This window comes from Oncorhynchus masou, chromosome 13 (genome assembly GCF_036934945.1).
Source record: "Oncorhynchus masou masou isolate Uvic2021 chromosome 13, UVic_Omas_1.1, whole genome shotgun sequence".
Taxonomy (NCBI): Eukaryota; Metazoa; Chordata; class Actinopteri; order Salmoniformes; family Salmonidae; genus Oncorhynchus; species Oncorhynchus masou.
Window position 1 is genome coordinate 60398839 of NC_088224.1, and position 19605 is coordinate 60418443.

General features: G+C 46.2%; 1 protein-coding gene across 1 annotated transcript; it reads left to right on the forward strand.

Annotated features, from left to right (window-relative positions):
* Nucleotides 1-15666: 15666 nt before the first annotated feature.
* On the forward strand, nucleotides 15667-19311 carry LOC135552750 (creatine kinase M-type-like). The gene is made up of 8 exons (XM_064984567.1): nucleotides 15667-15726; nucleotides 16793-17002; nucleotides 17250-17404; nucleotides 17566-17698; nucleotides 17806-17977; nucleotides 18102-18225; nucleotides 18425-18614; nucleotides 18804-19311. The coding sequence occupies exons 2-8, from the start codon at nucleotides 16813-16815 to the stop codon at nucleotides 18980-18982; spliced, it is 1143 nt and encodes a 380-aa protein (XP_064840639.1). The 5' UTR covers nucleotides 15667-15726; nucleotides 16793-16812; the 3' UTR covers nucleotides 18983-19311.
* Nucleotides 19312-19605: the final 294 nt, after the last annotated feature.

Sequence of the window (19605 nt, forward strand, 5' to 3'; positions counted from 1 at the left end):
TGATTGCGTGAATAGATCCTTTTTATTCAGAGTGTTAGGTCGATTAGGATTTGGGGAGGAGTTCATAGGATGGATTCGTACATTATATGTCGGAGCGGGGTGCCGAGTTTGTGTAAATAGTCACTTGGGTGATGGTTTTGACCTCTCGTCTGGGGTCAGGCAGGGGTGCCCACTCTCGGCTCTTCTCTTCGTTCTGTACATGGAGCCTCTGGGGGCTGCCATTAGGGCAGACACAGGGGTGGAAGGCTTGTTGATCCCTGGAAGTGGTGGGCTGCGTGTTAAGATGACGCAGTACGCCGACGACACTTCCTTGCTAGTACAAGGACTCGTGCCTGACAAGGTCCCTTGCCATCTTTGGGGATTTCACCCGAGCGTCGGGAGCGGTTCTGAACCATGCAAAGTCTTCCGTCAAGTTTTTCGGAAGATGGCGCGGTAGAACGGAGGTGCCCGGGGGGTTATCTCTCTGTGAGGGGGCCCTGAGGATTCTCGGGGTCCATTTTGAGACCTCCGGCTCAGCGACGCTAAACTGGAACATTCGTATCGCAGTGGTACAGAGGAAGCTAGCAATGTGGAAGGCTAGGTCTTTGTCTTTTATGGGCAAAGTCCTGGTCCTAAAGGTGGATGTGTTGCCGTCTCTTTTGTATTTGGCGTACATCTACCCATTGCCGGTTTGTCTGAGGAGGCCTCTAGTGAGGCTTGTGTTTCAGTTCATGTGGAGTGGCAGGTGCAAGTGGGTCGCCAGGGCACGCATGCTCTGTCCCATCGGGGAGGGAGGTAGGGGGGTACCACATTTCCCCTTCAAGCTGGACGCAATTTTTGTTTCTTTCTTGTTAACGGAGCTTGCTCATCCAGTGATACACCCGTCCGGTCACCTCCTGCGGGTGTTCTTCTCGTATCAGGCGAGAAGCGTAATGGTGTGGTCTAACACGGGTCCTCGGAACAGCTGCCGTGGCACTTTGGTCATGCGGCCAAGTGGCTGCGTGCGCACCCTGAGGTTGAAGATGCCCGAGAAGGTTTAGATCACAGGCACCTGTACGAGGAGGTCAGAAAGGCAGCGAGTCCGGCGCCTATAGTGGGCATCTCGGAATTGGTCTGGGAGGGGGTGCAGGCGCGGGGTCTGGACAACAGGCTCAAGGACCTGAATTGGTTGAGCCTCCATAAGTGCTTGCCGGTACGTTCAATCATGTACCGGTATAGTTTTGTGCAATCCCCCACCTGTCCAAGATCCTCTTGTGGCAGGGAGGAGACTGTGCGCCATGTCTTTTGGGACTGTGCCTTTGCCGGAGTAGTATGGGCTTGGGCACGGGTGTTGTTAGGTTTGGTAAGGGGGATTTTGTATTGACGTGGGCCAGGTTAGAGAGAGGTGTAGGGAGAGCGAGAGGGACGGATAGGGACAGGTTTCTGCTCTGGCTTCTCATGAGTCTCTTTAAACGGGGGCTGTGGGAAGCCAGGAAGAACATGGTGAAGACAGGGAGAGATTGGGGGGTGGAAGGGATAGTGAGGAGGGTGGAAGGAGATTTGAGGGGGAGGGTGAAGAGTGAGGAGAGGAAGTGGGGGCAGCATGCTGCTCGGGAGAGGTGGAAGGGGGGTTTAGGGCTGGGTGTCATTTAGATTTGTAAAGGGATAGATTAGGGACGGGGAGATAGGGAAAGGTAGTTTGTAGGGTGACGGGGAGGGAAGATGCTCCCCCGAGGTTTTGTTTGGGGTTTTTGTTTAGTTAAATTAAAATACCATTATTGGAGTATGTATGAAAATTATGAGTTGTAAAGAATGAATGGTATTGAAGGTAATAAATTATTTTTTATAAAAATAAAAAAAATCAGGACTATTTTTGTTTCCATTCACTTTGTTATTTTTGTATTGAGTTGTGTTCAGTTATTATGAAAGTATCATGGACACTTACCACGCTGCGTATTGGTCCGATCCTTGTTAATCCTCCTCAGAAGAGGAGGAGAAAAGCCGTTACAATGGTGTCCCCTAGTTTGGGACACAACACCATATAATATATATTATTTTGTATAGGCCCGGTATGTTTTTTTTCTCTCAAGATTTGAGAAATTCTCCAGCAACCCCATTTTCATATCAGGCAGCCTAGTGGTTCGAGCATTGGACTAGTAAACAAAAGGTTGCAAGATTGCATCCCTGAGCTGACAAGGTAAAAATCTGTCTTTCTGCCCCTGAACAAGGCAGTTAGCCTAGGAACAGTGGGTTATCATTGAAAATAAGAATTTGTTCTTGACTGACTTGCCTAGTAAAAAATAAAAAGGGTCATGACCCCTACTTTGGGAAACTGCTGATGCACATAGACAACCCACTCAGTCATTACCCCATCTAGGCTATGTCATTCTGGTCAGTAGATATCCACTGTGCTAAAGTCACAGGTCAAGGGGAGGAGAGGAGGTATCGGTAAATAGACGACAGACTGACTGCTGAGTCGATGCAATTTTATCAGCCAATCTGGCACCGGTGGATGGAGAACTTTACACTGTGGCACTAAACATAGCCCCTCCAGCACAAGTGACTGAACTGGCTCTGGTTTCAATGGATGTGGTTTCATCACCCAAACTGAGAGACACTATTTTAATGGACCTGTTTACAAAGATGTATTTTGTTTCATGTTTATGTCCTTGACCCTGTGTAGGAATAACATAGTATTTTAATAATACATGACAAAATAAGAAACTTTCTGTCCAAAAATGATGCAGAGAAATTAATCCATGCTTTTGTTACTTCTAGGTTAGACTACTGCAATGCATTACTTTCCGGCTACCCGGATAAAGCACTAAATAAACTTCAGTTAGTGCTAAATACGGCTGCTAGAATCCTGACTAGAACAAAAAAAATGATCATATTACAGTGCTAGCCTCCCTACACTGGCTTCATGTTAAGGCAAGGGCTGTTTTCAAGGTTTTACTGCTAACCTACAAAGCATTACATGGGCTTGCTCCTACCTATCTCTCTGATTTGGTCCTGCCGTACATACCTACACGTACGCTACGGTCACAAGACGCAGGCCTCCTAATTGTTCCTAGAATTTCTAAGCAAACAGCTGGAAGCAGGGCTTTCTCCTATAGAACTCAATTTTTATGGAATGGTCTGCCTACCCATGTGAGAGACGCAAACTCGGTCTCAACCTTTAAGTCTTTACTGAATACTCATCTCTTCAGTGGGTCATATGATTGAGTGTAGTCTGGCCCAGGAGTGTGAAGGTGAACGGAAAGGCTCTGGAGCAATGAACCGCCCTTGCTGTCTCTGCCTGGCCGGTTCCCCTCTTTCCACTGCGATTCTCTGCCTCTGACCCTATTACAGGAGCTGAGTCACTGGCTTACTGGTGCTCTTTCATGACGTCCCTAGGAGGTGTGCGTCACTTGAGTGGGTTGAGTCACTGATGTGATCTTCCTGTCTGGGTTGGCGCCACCCTTGGGTTGTGCCGTCGCGGAGATCTTTGTGGGCTATACTCGGCTTTGTCTCAGGATGGTAAGTTGGTGGTTGAAGATATCCCTCTAGTGGTGTGGGGGCTGTGCTTTGGCAAAGTGGGTGGGGTTATATCCTTCCTGTTTAGCCCTGTCCGGGGGTATCATTGGATGGGGCCACAGTGTCTCCTGACCACTCCTGTCTCAGCCTCCAGTATTTATGCTGCAGTAGTTTGTGTCGGGGGGCTAGGGTCAGTTTGTTATATCTGGAGGACTTCTCCTGTCTTATCCGGTATCCTGTGTGAATTTAAGTATGCTCTCTCTAATTCTCTCTCTCTTGGAGGACCTGAGCCCTAGGACCATGCCTCAAGACTACCTGGCATGATTACTCCTTGCTGTCCCCAGTCCACCTGGCCGTGCTGCTGCTCCAGTTTCAACTGTTCTGCCTGCGGCTATGGAATCCTGACCTGTTCAACGGATGTGCTACCTGTCCCAGACCTGCTGTTTTCAACTCTCTAGAAACAGCAGGAGTGGCAGAGATACTTTTAATGATCGGCTATGAAAAGTCAACTGACATTTACTCCTGAGGTGCTGACTTGCTGCACCCTCGACAACTACTGTGATTATTATTATTTGACCATGCTGGTCATTTATGAACATTTGAACATATTGGCCATGTTCTGTTATAATCTCCAACCGGCACAGCCAGAAGAGGACTGGCCACCCCTCATAGCCTGGTTCCTCTCTAGGTTTCTTCATAGGTTTTGGCCTTTCTAGGGAGTTTTTCCAAGCCAATGTGCTTCAACACCTGCATTGATTGCTGTTTGGGTTTTTAGGCTGGGTTTCTGTACAGCACTTTGAGATATCAGCTGATGTATGAAGGGCTATATACATTTGATTTGACAATGTATACTTTCTCAATCATCCTGGGACCAATCACATATAAACCTATAGTCTAGCTCGCTCCTACCCTTTGACACATTATGATGTTGCCATACAATGTTGCCATACCTATTTGATCCTTTCAGATCTAGGCTATCAAGGTCGTGGCAGGTAGATGTGGCAGGTAGCTTAGTGGTTAGAGTGTTGGGCCGGTAACCGAAATGTTGCTGGATCAAATCCCTGAGCTGACAAGGGACAAATCTGTTCTGTCCCTGCACAAGGCAGTTAATTCACTGTTCCCTGGTAGTCTGTCATTGTAAAGAATTTGTTCTTAACTGACTTGCCTAGTTCAATTAAAACATTTTAAAAAATCTAGGGCAGCGGTATTCAAATTCAATCCCTAGTGGAGGGGAACTGCAGTGGGGTTGGTAATTTTTGTAAGAATTCATTTTTTGGAGGGCGGGAACAAAAAATTAACAGTATGTGTATGTGACAATATATAAACATTTTTTGAGAGATTATTTGAAAAATCGAATTTTATTGTGTAAATGTATTTATTGGTTTCTTTTCATTTTGATAAGGGATGAAAATGTAATAAATTGAAGGCTATTTGTTGGGTTTAAATACCATTGGTCTCGGGGGTAGAGTTTGGTTTGTGATTAGGTGGGTTGATCCTTCTCTCCTCCAGTTACAGACGTCCATGTTGCAGCTAAAGTATACAGTATATTCCATAGGCAGCCTGATAGCAGGCTCCTAGCTTGTTTTCATAATTTTGACCATGGCAGGTGAGCTGTGGTGCAGACAGCACAGACATTTCATACATAGAAAATGTAATATAGGGCCCTGAGATGCATACAACTGGCATTTTGAATAGCAACACCAATCCACACACAATCTTACAAGGTTATTTTGATTCTGTAATGTGTTAAAGTATTGAAATTGTGATGGCTATGGGAAGCTGGTTGTACTGTGAGGAGGCTCTGACACCTCTATGTGAAATTGAATGTTAAACACATTGAAGTGCTTTACAAATATCCATACGATCTAGTGTACATGGTACTAGAATGCTACCCGATATCTTAGAAGGCATCTGAAAGTCAGACAGTGAGAGAAGTATAAACCAACAACACAAACCCCACTTCTCTGTCTAGTCTTTAGAGTCTCTACTTCATTCTATTCCACTTTGCAAGTCACATATGTTTATGGTGTCCCCTTTCAAGGGCTGGATCTATTTGAAGGGTCTGCAAACTGGTAAAATGTTTTTTTTCTACATAGGTGTACATGTTTGACACTGGCTGCTCAGAGGTCACACCATGTGTGGATTCCAAAGAAGATGTCACTGTAGCCCAGCGTTTACTTCCTGTATCATATTCTGGTTCGTATAGTACAGACATCATCGCTTCTAGGGAAGTTCTCTGCTCTTTCAGCCTCTTCTAGGCCTCTTCTACCCTCTAAACCTTCTAGGCTTCCCTAGATGTTGAAAAGTATCCTATTTAAGAAGCCAATGTATTATCCTGTGCATGTGTAACAGAGTTGGATATGTAACCTCACTCCCCAGCTTGAAATATCTCCACTTGCGCTATCAAATTGCTAGCTTTTTGGTATCGTAGTTGGCAAAGACATTTTCAAGGGGGCGGTCACGTGTGTTTGCGAAGCAGAGGATCAAGGATCACTCCCATTGCACACGTGTAAGGAAGGAAGATAAATGTTAAGCAAGCACAGTGCCACCTGTTACTCATGCTTTACTTTCAATAAGCAACAAGCCAATTGTAGATTGACAAACTCCAGCATATCATGTGGAATGGTGGCCGTTTTACGGGCTCCTGACCAATTGTTCTGTTTTGTGCATTTTTTTTGTGCTGATAGTTTCTCATGAACGAAAATAGACTCTGGACATCAGCACAACTATCACTAACCTCCATTTGGATAAGGACTTCTACTTCAATGAGTCAGAGGAGAAAGGCATATTGATTATTGCGGATCAGACCCGAATCCCCGACACTCGAAGAAGGAGGAGATGGTGCTATAGAGGCCGGCGTGCGGGAACCCCAACAAGACTAAGTCAGAGAGTGGATCAATCACCTCTACCCTCCGTTCTATTGGCAAACATGCAATCACTGGAGAATAAACTGGATGAGCTCCGTTCGAGACTATCCTATCAACGTGATCTGAAGAACTGTAATATCCTATGTTTCGCAGAGTCGTGGCTGAACGAGGATATTGTAAATATGAATCTAGCTGGTTTTCTATACATTGGCAGGACAGAATGGCTGCGCCGGGGAAGCTCAGAGTAGGGGGTGTGTCTCTTTGTTAACAACAACTGATCTCTAATATCACAGATGTCAAACTCATTCCATGGAAAGCCGAGTGGCTGCGGGTTTGCGCTCCACCCTTGTACTTGATTAATGAATTAAAGTCACTAATTAGTAAGGAACTCCCCTCACCTGGTTGTCTGGAGCTTAATTGAAAGGAAAAAACAAAAACCTGCAGACACTAGGCCCTCCATGGAATGAGTTTGACACCCCTGCCTAATATTAAGGACGTCTCGAGGTTCTGCTCACCTGAGTTAGAATACCTCATGATAAGCTGTAGACCACACTATTTACCAAGAGAGTTTTCATCTATATTTTTCCATAGTTGTTTATTTACCACCACAAACTGATGCTGGCACTAAGACTGCACTCGGCGAGCTGTATAAGGCCATAAGCAAAAAGAAAATGCTCACCCAGAGGCGGTGCTCCTAGTGGCCGGTGACTTTAATGCAAGAAAACAGATCTGTTTTACCTCATTTCTACCAGCACGTCATCTATGAACTTGAGGTGATAAAAACTTAAGATCACCGTTACTCCACACACAGAGATGCATACAATGCTCTCCCTCACCCTTCATTTGGCAAATCTGACCATAACTCTATCTCCTGATTCCTGCTTATAAGCAAAAACCCAATAAGTGTCAGTATCAGCAACAGGACTGTTTCCCTATCACAACCTAGAATATGTTCTGGGATTCATCTGATGGCATTGAGGAGTTTACCACATCAGTCACCGCCTTCATTAATAAGTGCACAGATGAAGTTGTCCCCACAGTGACCGTACGTACAGTACATATCCCAAATAGAAGCCATGAATTACAGGCAACATCTCAACTGAGCTGAAGAGGAGAGCTTCCACTTTCATTGAGCGGGACACTAATCCAGATGCTTATATGAAATCCAGCTATGCCCGTCGACTAACCATCAAACAGGCAAAGTGTCAATACAGGACCAAGACCGAATCCTACCAGCTCCGCTGCTCGTCAGATGTGGCAGGGCTTGCAGACTATCATGGATTACAAATGGAAACCCAGGCACGAGCTGTCCAGTGATGCAAGCCTACCAGATTAGCTAAATACCTTCTATGCATGCTTCAAGGCTCGCAACACTGAACTATGCATGAGAGCAACAGCAACAGTTGAACTATGCTGAAGAGCTGAACTATGCATGAGAGCAACAGCAACAGTTTCAGACAACTGTGTGATCACACTCTCCGTAGCCAATGTGAGTAAGACCTTAAAACAGTTTAACATTCACAAGGCTGCAGGGCCAGACGGATTACCAGGACGCAGAGTTAGAGCATGCACTGACCAGCTTGGAAGTGTCTTCACTGACATTTTCAACCTCTACCTGACCCAGTCTGTAATACCTACAGTACATGTTTCAGCAGACCTCCATAGTCCCTGTGCTCAAGAACGCCAAGGTAACCTGTCTAAATGACTATCACCCCACTGCACTCACATCTGTAGCCATGAAATGCTTTGAAAGACTGTTCAAGGCTCAAATCAACACCATCATCCCAGACACTCTGGACCCATTCCAATTTGTATACCGCCCCAACAGATCCACAGATGACACAATGTCTATTGCCCTTACCCACATGGACATAAGGAACACCTATGTGAGAATGCTGTTCATTGACTACAGCTCATAGTTCAACCCCATTGTGCCCTCCAAGCTCATGACTAAGCTAAGGACCCTGGGATTAAACACCTCCCTCTGCAACTGGATCCTGGACTTCCTGACGGGCTGTCCCCAGGTTGTGAGGGTAAGCAACAACACATCTGCCATGGTGACCCTCAACACAGGGGCCCCTCAGGGGTACGTGCTTAGTCCCCTCTTCACCCACGACGGCGTGGCCATGCACAACTCCAACGCCATCATTCATTTTGCAGATGACAATGGTGGTAGGCCTGATCAACGACGATGATGAGACAGCCTACAAGGAGGTCAGAGACAACCTCTCCTTCAACATCAGCAAGACAAAGGAGCTAAACGTGGACTACAGGAAAGGGAGGGCGGGGAACGCCCCCATCCACATCGACGTGGCTGTTGTGGAACAGGTCGAGAGCTTCAAGTTCCTTGGTGTCCACATCACTAAGGAATTATCATGGTCCACAAATATCAACACAGTTGTGAAGAGGGCACGACAATGCCTCTTGCTCCTCAGGAGGCTGAAAAGATTAGGCATGGGCCATCAGATCCTCAAAAAGTTACATAGATTCACCATTGGCTATGTATTGGACCATACGCATTACCCTCTGCAGCGCCTTGCGCATCTTGGCTGCATCACAGCTTAGTATGGCAACTGTTTGGCATCTAGCCGCAAGGCGCTACAGAGGGTAATGCGTATGGCCCAATACATCACTGGGGCCGAACACCCTGCAAACCAGGACAACTATATCAGTTGGTGTCAGAGGAAGGCCCTAAAAATTTTCAAAGACTCCAGCCACCCAAGTTATAGACTGTTCTCTCTGCTACCGCAGATGCCCCAAGTCTGGAACCAACCAATAGCTACCCGGAATATCTGCATTGACCCTTTTTGCACAAATCTCTTTTGACTCATCAAATACGCTGCTGTTACTGTTAATTATCTATGCCATTGCCATGCCAAGACATTTTATCCCTACCTATACAGTCAAAGTTTGGACACACCTACTCATTCAAGGGTTTTTCTTAATTTTACTATTTTCTACATTGTTGAATAATAGTGAAGACATCAAAACTATGAAATAACACATATGAAATCATGTAGTAACCAAAAAAGTGTTAAACAAAGATTGAGATTCTTCAAAGTAGCCACCCTTTGCCTTGATGACAGCTTTGCACACTCTTGGCATTCTCTCAACCAGCTTCATGAGGTAGCCACCAGGAATGCATTTCAATTAACAGGTGTGCCTTATTAAAAGTTAATTTGTGGAATTTCTTTCCTTCTTAATGCATTTGAGCCAATCAGTTGTGTTGCGATAAGGTAGGGTTGGGAATAGAGGATAGCCCTATTTGGTAAAAGACCAAGTCCATATTATGGCAAGAACAGCTCAAATAAGCAAAGAGAAATGACAGTACAACATTACCTTAAGACATGAAGGTCAGTCAATATGGAACATTTCATGAACTTTGAAAGTTTCTTCAAATGCAGTCGCAAAAAACATCAAGTGCTATGATGAAACTGGCTCTCATGAAGACTACCACAGGAAAGGAAGACAGAAAGTTACCTCTGCTGCAGAGGATAAGTTCATTAGAGTTACCAGCCTCAGAAATTGCAGCCCAAATAAATGCTTCACAGAGTTCAAGTAACAGACACATCAACATCAACTGTTCAGAGTAGACTGTGTGAATCAGGCCTTCATGGTCAAATTCCTGCAAAGAAACCACTACTAAAGGACACCAATAATAAGAAGACTGGCTTGGTCCAAGAAACACAAGCAATGGACATTAGATCAGTGGAAATTTGTCCTTTGGTCTGATGAGTCCAAATGTGAGATTTTTGGTTCCAACTGCCATGTCTATGTGAGACATGGTGTGGGTGAACGGATGATCTCTGCATGTGTATTTCCCATCGTAAAGCATGGAGGAGGAGGTGTTATGGTGTGGCGGTGCTTTGCTGGTGACACTGTCAGTGATTTATTTAGAATTCAAGGCACACTTAACCAACATGGCTACCACAGCATTCTGCAGCGATACGCCATCCCATCTGGTTTGGGCTTAATGGGACTATCATTTGTTTTTCAACAGGACAATTAATCCAACACACCTCCAGGCTGGGTAATGGCTATTTGACCAAGACAGAGAGTGATGGAGTGCATCCAACCTCAACCCAATTAAGATGGTTTGGAATGAGTTGGACCGCAGAGTGAAGGAAAAGCAGCCAACAAGTGCTCAGCATATGTCGTTTGTTAAAGGAATCAACGGAATGGTATAAAACACATCAAACACATGGAAACAACGTACTTGACTCTGTTCCATTGATTCCATTCCAGCCGTTACAATGATCCCATCCTCTTATAACTCCTCCCACCAGCCTCCTCTGAAGTTCACACGTACAGACTCCGATCACAGAGGAACTTTGTTAAACACAAGGTGCTTTATAGGAGTTGCTGTCATGTGTGTGGAGACCCTTCCCCCTTCTCGCTCCCTCCCTGCTCCCTTCTCGCTCCCTCCCCGCTCCCTCCTTTTCCCTTCCTTTCCCCTTCTCGCTCCCTCCCTGCTGCCTCCCTCCCTGCTCCCTTCTCTCTCCCTCCCTTTCCCCTTCTCGCTCCCTCCCTGCTCCCTTCTCACTTCCTCCCTTTCCCCTTCTCGTTGCCTCCCTGCTCCCTTATCGCTCCCTCCCTGCTCCCTCCCTGCTCCCTCCCTTCCCCCTTCTCGCTCCCTCCCTGCTCCCTTCTCGCTCCCTCCCTGCTCCCTTCACTCTCCCTCCCTTTCCCCTTCTCGTTCCCTCCCTGCTCCCTTCTCGCTCCCTCCCTGCTCCCTTCTCACTTCCTCCCTTTCCCCTTCTCGTTGCCTCCCTGCTCCCTTATCGCTCCCTCCCTGCTCCCTTATCGCTCCCTCCCTGCTCCCTTATCGCTCCCTCCCTGCTCCCTTATCGCTCCCTCCCTGCTCCCTTATCGCTCCCTCCCTGCTCCCTTATCGCTCCCTCCCTGCTCCCTTATCGCTCCCTCCCTGCTCCCTTCTCACTTCCTCCCTTTCCCCTTCTCGTTGCCTCCCTGCTCCCTTATCGCTCCCTCCCTGCTCCCTCCCTGCTCCCTTCTCCCTCCTTTTCCCTTCTTTTCCCCTTCTCGCTCCCTCCCTGCTCCCTTCTCTCTCCCTCCCTTTCCCCTTCTCGTTCCCTCCCTGCTCCCTTCTCGCTCCCTTCTCACTTCCTCCCTTTCCCCTTCTCGTTGCCTCCCTGCTCCCTTATCGCTCCCTCCCTGCTCCCTCCCTGCTCCCTTCTCCCTCCTTTTCCCTTCTTTTCCCCTTCTCGCTCCCTCCCTGCTCCCTTCTCTCTCCCTCCCTTTCCCCTTCTCGTTCCCTCCCTGCTCCCTTCTCGCTCCCTCCCTGCTCCCTTCTCACTTCCTCCCTTTCCCCTTCTTGTTGCCTCCCTGCTCCCTTATCGCTCCCTCCCTGCTCCCTTCTCGCTCCCTCCCTGCTCCCTTATCGCTCCCTCCCTGCTCCCTTCTCGCTCCCTCCCTGCTCCCTTCTCGCTCCCTCCCTGCTCCCTTCTCACTTCCTCCCTTTCCCCTTCTCGTTGCCTCCCTGCTCCCTTATCGCTCCCTCCCTGCTCCCTTATCGCTCCCGCCCTGCTCACTGGAGCTTCCACAGCAGGGGCTTAGTGAGGGTCTAGTTCACGGGGACCCCGTCCCCGTTCTTCCTCAAGGTGCGGCTAGCTTTACATAACTGTTCCTCCTGTCTGCCAGCCCAGGCAGCTGAAGCCAAATAGAGGATAAAGTGGCAGGCTAAATTGAGTGTGGCACTGGCCCAGAGTGCATCACTCTCTCCCCTTATTTTCCTTCTCTATCGTCTCCTCACAGTGCATCCTCACCAAGCAGAACCTGTCTGGTCTGGCTTCACACCAGCACAGAGACAAGCAGAGGCACCCAGGTGGAGAGTCCATCATGTGTCATGGAGGCCTCAGTTGGCAGAGCGGGTGTGTAGACGGAATTCAGAATGATCAAACCTATGCATGGACAGTATTCTGTATTTAGGTGTATCTTGTTCTCTATGGTCAAAAGGCAAAACTACAAATCTCAAATGTTTGACAAATGAAATGACTGATTGGTTGCCAAGATTTAATATTTTTTATTGATTGGTTGATGACCATTTAAAAAGGAAACCTCAAATAAGCTGCAAACGTGAGTTGTGTGCCCAACATGCAGTCATGGTAATGCTGTTGACCATGGTGAATTAATAATGAGGATGGATGGGGGTTGACTGGGCACACGGGAAGGTCATGGGGACATGGACAGAGACTAATTTGGTCAGTCATATTAGGGGAGGATAGGCATGACATAGCTCACAAGTTGAGGACTTGTGAGGCGTCTGTTTCTCAAACTAGACACTGATGTACTTGTCCACTTGCTCAGTTGTGCACCGGGGCTTCCCACTCTCTATTCTGGTTAGAGCCAGTTTCGCTGTTTCTGTGAAGGGAGTAGTACACAGCATTGTACGAGATCTTCAGTTTCTTGCCACATGGAATAGTCTTCATTTCTCAGAACAAGAAAGACTGACAAGTTTCAGAAGAAGGTTATTTGTTTCTTGCCATTTTGAGCCTATAATCAAACCCACAAATGCTGATGCTTCAGAAACTCAACTAGTCTAAAGAAGGACAGTTTTATTGCTTCTTTAGCAGAACAACAGTTTTCAGCTGTGCTAACATAATTGCAAAAAGCTTTTCTAATGATCAATTAACCTTTTAAAATGTCTACACTGTATTTCTGATCAATTTGATGTTATTTTAATGGACGAAAAATGTACTTTTCTTTAAAAAATAAGGACATTTCTAAGTTACCCAAACTTTTGAACGGTAGTTTACATACTGTACATGTACACACACAGACTTAAACCTGTCTTGTTGCTACTCTGCTGGGGGTTTAGAGCAGGGGTTCCCAAACTTTTGGAACGCTGACTGCGAGCCAGGCCTAATCGCCCAACATCAGTGCCCAACCTCACTAATGCTCTTGTGGCTGAGTGGAAGCAAGTCCCTGCAACAATGTTCCAACATCTAGTGGAAATCCTTCCCAGAAGAGTGGAGGCTGTTCTAACGGCAAAGGGGGGACCAATTCCATATTAATACCCATGATTTTGGAATGAGACGTTCGACGAGCAGGTGTCCACATACTTTTAGTCATGTAGTGTAATATACGTTTTATTACGATTATTTATATGACCTCTCAATTTAACTCTACATATTTTGTTTTATAGAAAGTGAATAGATCAATTGATAGTGAGAGAGTCACACTGCATAAGATTACTTCCCAAGCAAAGTCTAATTTATTTGACTCTTTGCCTTTGGAATGTCATAGTTCAGCTTCTGAATATCATAATGACAAACCAAAGATGTTCCCATGTGCAGCAGAGTTGCATGTTCTTCGGGCATTTTACCGCCTGTTTCTATCCTATTTATGCTTTGTTTTAGATCAGTATAAACAGTGATACAATAAATAGTGATATTTTTTTTGTTGCCCTTTAAGCCATGAAATGTTGGCGCCCCGCTATGGGGGTAGCGTCCCCTAGGTTGGGAACACCTGTTTTAGAGAATGCTTTGTTCCACAGAGTGTAGCAAGCTTGAAACATATTGCAGAGACACATTCCACTTCCCTCATTAAGAAATATGAACTTGGTCATTGAAATATGAACCTGGTCATTGAGTCTTCACACATTTGGTTATTACATTGAACCCCTCAGTAGTGTTGCAATAGAAAACCCCTGAGCACGTCAATAAGTACTGAGCTTAGCTTCTCTTGGCTGCCCCCTACTTTGCATAATGGGAGGGATTAGAAGTGTTTGCGTCACACCCATCAACAATTTTGTTGTCACAGGGGCTCTCTCTGATTTAATATCTGTCAGTAATTGCACTACTGATATGTAATAGATCTCAGACACAAGGCACCTGCTATATCTCATACTCCTGCTGAACATCTCAAAATAATTTGATATGAAACCACTGGCTGGTACCCTTGCCAATTTCCCTCTTGTATTATGTAAGGTGCATTTTATACACGAGATCGAATTTTGAACACATTTTTAAACTTAATAATACTTTTGATAATATATACTGAAGGAGGCTTGTGCACAAGGCCTCGACAATCCACCTCTATCACTCTTACCCTTTCTAAATCTGCTTCAGCAAACTTTGGTTGTATACAGTAGATACTTAGACAACCTGGCGCGGCAGGTAGCCTAGTGGTTAGAGCGTTGGACTAGTAACTGAAAGGTTGCAAGATCAAATCCCTGAGCCGACAAGGTAAAAATCTGTCGTTCTGCCCTTGAACAAGGCAGTTAAGTTAACCCACTGTTTTCAGGCCGTCATTGAAAACAAGTAATTGTTCTTAACTGACTTGCCTAGTTAAAAAATATGCTTCAACTCAATCTTCTGCAGTCCTTCCAAGGGCCCTGGCATGCTGCTAAAAATAGACATGAAGGCATATATTATCTAGCACAGTTTGGTAGGTTTGTCCTGACAGAATGGTTGGCACAAAAGCTCAGGGTAGAGGGTGGCCGGCATGGATTTGGAAGTACGGCACAGGAGAATTGTTCATTCTGTCTAGTCATTGAGCTGGGAGACACAGTGGCACTGTGCGGAATACTTAAAAAAAACGTCTCCTCAATAACATTGTTAAACCTTGTGTGAAATCACATTAAGCCTTGATTGACTATGAGCTTCAACAAAAACCTCTGTGAAGTGCAATTGCTCTGAATCCAAGAGGAGTGTGTCACACAGTTTCAGTTTGTGGTTCATATTGTCAGGTATTGTTTATGTAATGCTCAATGAAGTGGCTTTCTCCTTTCTCCTCTTCCGGTTCGCTATCTCCCTCAAGGGACCATAACCATATTCCTATTCAAAATCATGTTACTTTTTTTTGACTGATTCAAATTAGGACCAAGGGGGTGGGAATACGCACCAAACACACTACAGATGAATGAGAGGGAGCTCCAATGACTGTAGGGGAGAACTCCCATGAAACCCCACAACTAGTAATATAATATATGCCATTTAGCTTCCGCTTTTAGACATAGTAGTTATTTGTTCCCCCAGGATCCCTCAATCTCTCAGTGTGAACACTTACAACAGTGTCCCCGGAGACAGTGTCTTTTCACAACTGTCGCTTTACTTCAACTGTCTCCTTCAACCCCCCACCTCAACTAGCTAATCAGAGGAGGAGGGGGACGTTGCCGTTCAGGGGGTAGGCACAGCTGTTGTACCGTCTCGGGTGTTGTGATGTAAGTTCATGCCTTTTAGAAACTAAACTGGGCATCAGGGGTTGTGGCTGTCCAATCGAGTGAGAGAATTCAGAGACAAACCAGCCAATGGGTGCAAAGGTCTGGGTATAAAAACTAGGGTCTAACACCTGTCAAAGTTGGGTAACTCCTATATTGGCTTTGGTGGATCCCGGGAACGTTACCTCCTTCTTTTCTCCTGTGCAGGTAAAACCTACTAGGCAGCGAGCTTCTGGAAAAGAGTTTTAAGTAGAAATGAGAAATCCTGAAACCTCTCCGTCGCTGCACCACTTGGAATCCTGAAATCGGTTCTTCTTGGTTTTTTGCATTGGACTCCTCTTCAGTTTCTTGCAGCGTTTCTTAAAATGGAAGATCTACTGTTTTTTCTTCTTCAAACTACTTCTTATGCATTTTTACTCGTCATCCACTTGAGTGCAAACCGTAACTTTGTTAAAAGTTTTGTTGGTAAAAGAGAGCACTAGTTTGAAAACAGCCATGATCACTAACGGCTGTTAGTAGAGGAGGGATAGTCACAGGACAGCGGCTGGTTGATTTGTTACCAGTGGTGATCTATAGATGACACTGAGTCATTTTAGATATTTTGCTGAAAAAAAAACATGCAAAGTGAAGTATTGAGTTTCTATAATGTCTGCAATTATTCCACAACATGTTTGTAGTTCAGATGTTAATCTGAGATCCTATTCGTTCTGATTTGAAGGTCAGTTGTGCTAATGACCGGAGAATGAATCAAGTCAGTCTCTGAAACTCTCTGTTACCGCCTACTGGGGGGTAGCCAGACTAGGCTGCAGTGATGGTGTTTCCCTTGAAGGAATGGGAAGGTGGCTTGCATGCCAGTGTCAGAGTATAGCCACAGCAAGAGGGTGTAGGGTGGATGGCCTGGTCTAAAAATACCTTTTGCTGCTAAGTGCATAAAAGCACGTAGATCACACCCCTGTCCCTCTCCGTGGAAACATGAGGCGGTGGCTGGAGGGGTCAGGAGACTGATAGGACACTAGGAGACTCAGTACTACAAATCACAAAATATGGTATATTTAGTGGCATTGGTTGTATTGTTAGGCCATTGCTAGGACAGTTCCTTGTGATTTTTTTCTGAAAACCCATCATGCTCTCTCTTTTGTGGCACAATTCTGTTGTTAGGGACCCAGATACTGTTCTTTCACCATTCTTGAATATTTAGTTGGGAGGGCTTTCGTTACAGTGTGCCAGATCATCATACATAGATTCACACTTCTTCCCCCTCTCCGTTTTGCAGGACAAAAGAGAGCCGCAATCATGACGAAGAACTGCCACAATGACTACAAGATGAAATTCTCTGATGTAGAGGAGTTCCCAGACCTCTCCCTGCACAACAACCACATGGCCAAGGTGCTGACCAAGGACATGTACAAAAAGCTGAGGAGCAAGTCTACCCCTTCTGGTTTCACCCTGGACGACTGCACCCAGACCGGTGTGGACAACCCTGGTAAGACTTAGAAGCACACACACAGGAAGACCCGTCAGGGCCCTGTGAGGTCAAAGGATAGGCATGTCCTGATCTGCTCTGATTGGTGGCTGATAAGGGCACCTGAAAGCAAAACATTCTTAGTGCTATTAACTAATACACTATCAGCATGAAAAATGAGACTGTTGGTAGTGCACTTTGATGGGGGGCCTGTTACATGTAGTTTTCCTGTGGCAATAGTTTTCACTTATTCTCTTTCTGTCTGTAGGACACCCCTTCATCATGACCGTCGGCTGCGTTGCTGGTGATGAAGAGTGCTACGAAGTCTTTAAGGATATGTTCGACCCCATCATCTCCGACCGTCACGGAGGCTACAAGCCCACCGACAAACACAAGACCGACCTGAACTTCGAGAACCTGAAGGTGAGTGAAGAAAGTGGTCATGGCAATCACATTTCTTCATTGCTCCTTTTGCAAGCTTGATTTCTTAGCTAATATATAAGGCTGCAGTGGACCGTGGTGACTAGACAGCATTTGAATGACTTCCATGTGTAGAGCGACATAATTCATTCTCCCGTTTACAGGGAGGTGATGATCTTGACCCCGCCTACGTCCTGTCCAGCCGTGTGCGTACTGGACGCAGCATCAAGGGATACACCCTGCCCCCCCACAACAGCCGTGGCGAGCGTAGAATGGTTGAGAAACTGTCCATCGAGGGTGAGTGTCTGAGCCCTTAGTAAAATCAGCACTATAAAATCAGGGTCAGCTATGCTGCCATGGAGCACGACCATGTCAATCTTATGTTTATGTCTCTCTCCCCTCAGCCCTGGCCACACTGGATGGTGAGTTCAAGGGAAAGTACTACCCCCTGAACGCCATGACCGATGCCGAGCAGGATCAGCTGATCGCTGACCACTTCTTGTTTGACAAGCCCGTCTCCCCCCTGCTGCTGTCCGCTGGTATGGCCCGTGACTGGCCCGACGCAAGAGGAATCTGGTGAGTGCCCAGGACACAGGCCCATACCAATACCCGAAACCAAAACAATACCATTGGTTAAACCAGATAATGAATGTACAGTATGTCCCACAGTTATGTAATATGTACTCCCTCCTATCTGAAGGCACAACGATGCCAAGAGCTTCTTGGTCTGGGTGAACGAGGAGGATCACCTGCGTGTCATCTCCATGGAGAAGGGAGGCAACATGAAGGAGGTCTTCAGACGCTTCTGCGTTGGTCTGCAGAAGGTAGGCTAGCCACAGAGCCTACAGGACTGACACACTGTCAATACCTAGATTGTTCTTTTTATCGCTTGTTCACAACAATGGCAGCTGAGTTTTCTTATAGTCAGTAGTCGAAACACACATCCCTTTCAGTTGGCTATTCTCACCTGAAAACGCACTCACTGGAACATTCTCGTCTCCTGTCCTTCTCTACCTTGTGCAGATTGAGGCGGTCTTCAAGAAGCACAACCACGGCTTCATGTGGAACGAGCATCTCGGCTATGTGCTGACCTGCCCCTCCAACCTGGGAACTGGCCTTCGCGGTGGCGTGCACGTCAAGCTGCCCAAGCTGAGCACACACGCCAAGTTTGAGGAGATCCTGACCAGGCTGCGTCTGCAGAAGCGCGGCACAGGTACGAGCTACTCTCTTTACAGTCTTAATGCATGAAGTCATACTATACCGAGCAATAGTCCATAAAATGTTATTACACTGCCATTGCATATGCATTTCTAAGGTGACTAGTAAAGCCATATTTAACCTGACATGTACATCATGGAACACCAGTGTTATGAAGACTCACCTTTGACCTCTTTGCCTGCAGGTGGTGTGGACACGGCCTCCGTGGGTGGAATCTTCGACATCTCCAACGCTGATCGTCTGGGCTCCTCAGAGGTGCAGCAGGTGCAGATGGTGGTGGATGGCGTCAAGCTCATGGTGGAGATGGAGAAGAAGCTGGAGAAGGGAGAGGCCATCGACGGCATGATCCCCGCCCAGAAGTAAAGCGGCACTTGTGCTTTTTGTATTATAAAAAGAGTAGCCTTGTCGTCACGTGGGCAGGAAACATCCTCCCTGGACTTTTCCTAAAGACACTCCACTCTGATCCAACTCTTTTTTCCTTCCTTCAGTCTTTCTCTTCATCATTTATTTTTCTCCTTCTTCAGTCACGTTTTACCATCGGTCCCGTTCTTTTCGTAACATCCTGGGAATAAAGAACTATCGCATAGTCTGGTGCCATGGGCCATCGCTATGTTAATCCACCAAATCTTAAATCCATTTTTTGGTTGTAAAAATGTATTGAGCAAATAAAACAAGCCCCAGTTAACAATCAACCCCACTGTCTGATGTATGGTCTCGAAACACACACACAGACCCTCGCACGTACACATTCTTGCTGCACACATACACACATAAACTCAGTGAGCGCAGCCTCGTAAATGCCCTAAAACCATGGTACAATTAAGCAATCAAACGAGAGGCCATGTGTTATGACATTTTTATCAAGGCTGTGATGTGGTCATAACCACGAGGCGAAGGCAGGTGGTCATGATGACTTATAGGTGCTAAGACTAGTAGTTTTATAAGTAGTGGTAGTGGGTTGCTATGTAACGATGTAAACAATGCCA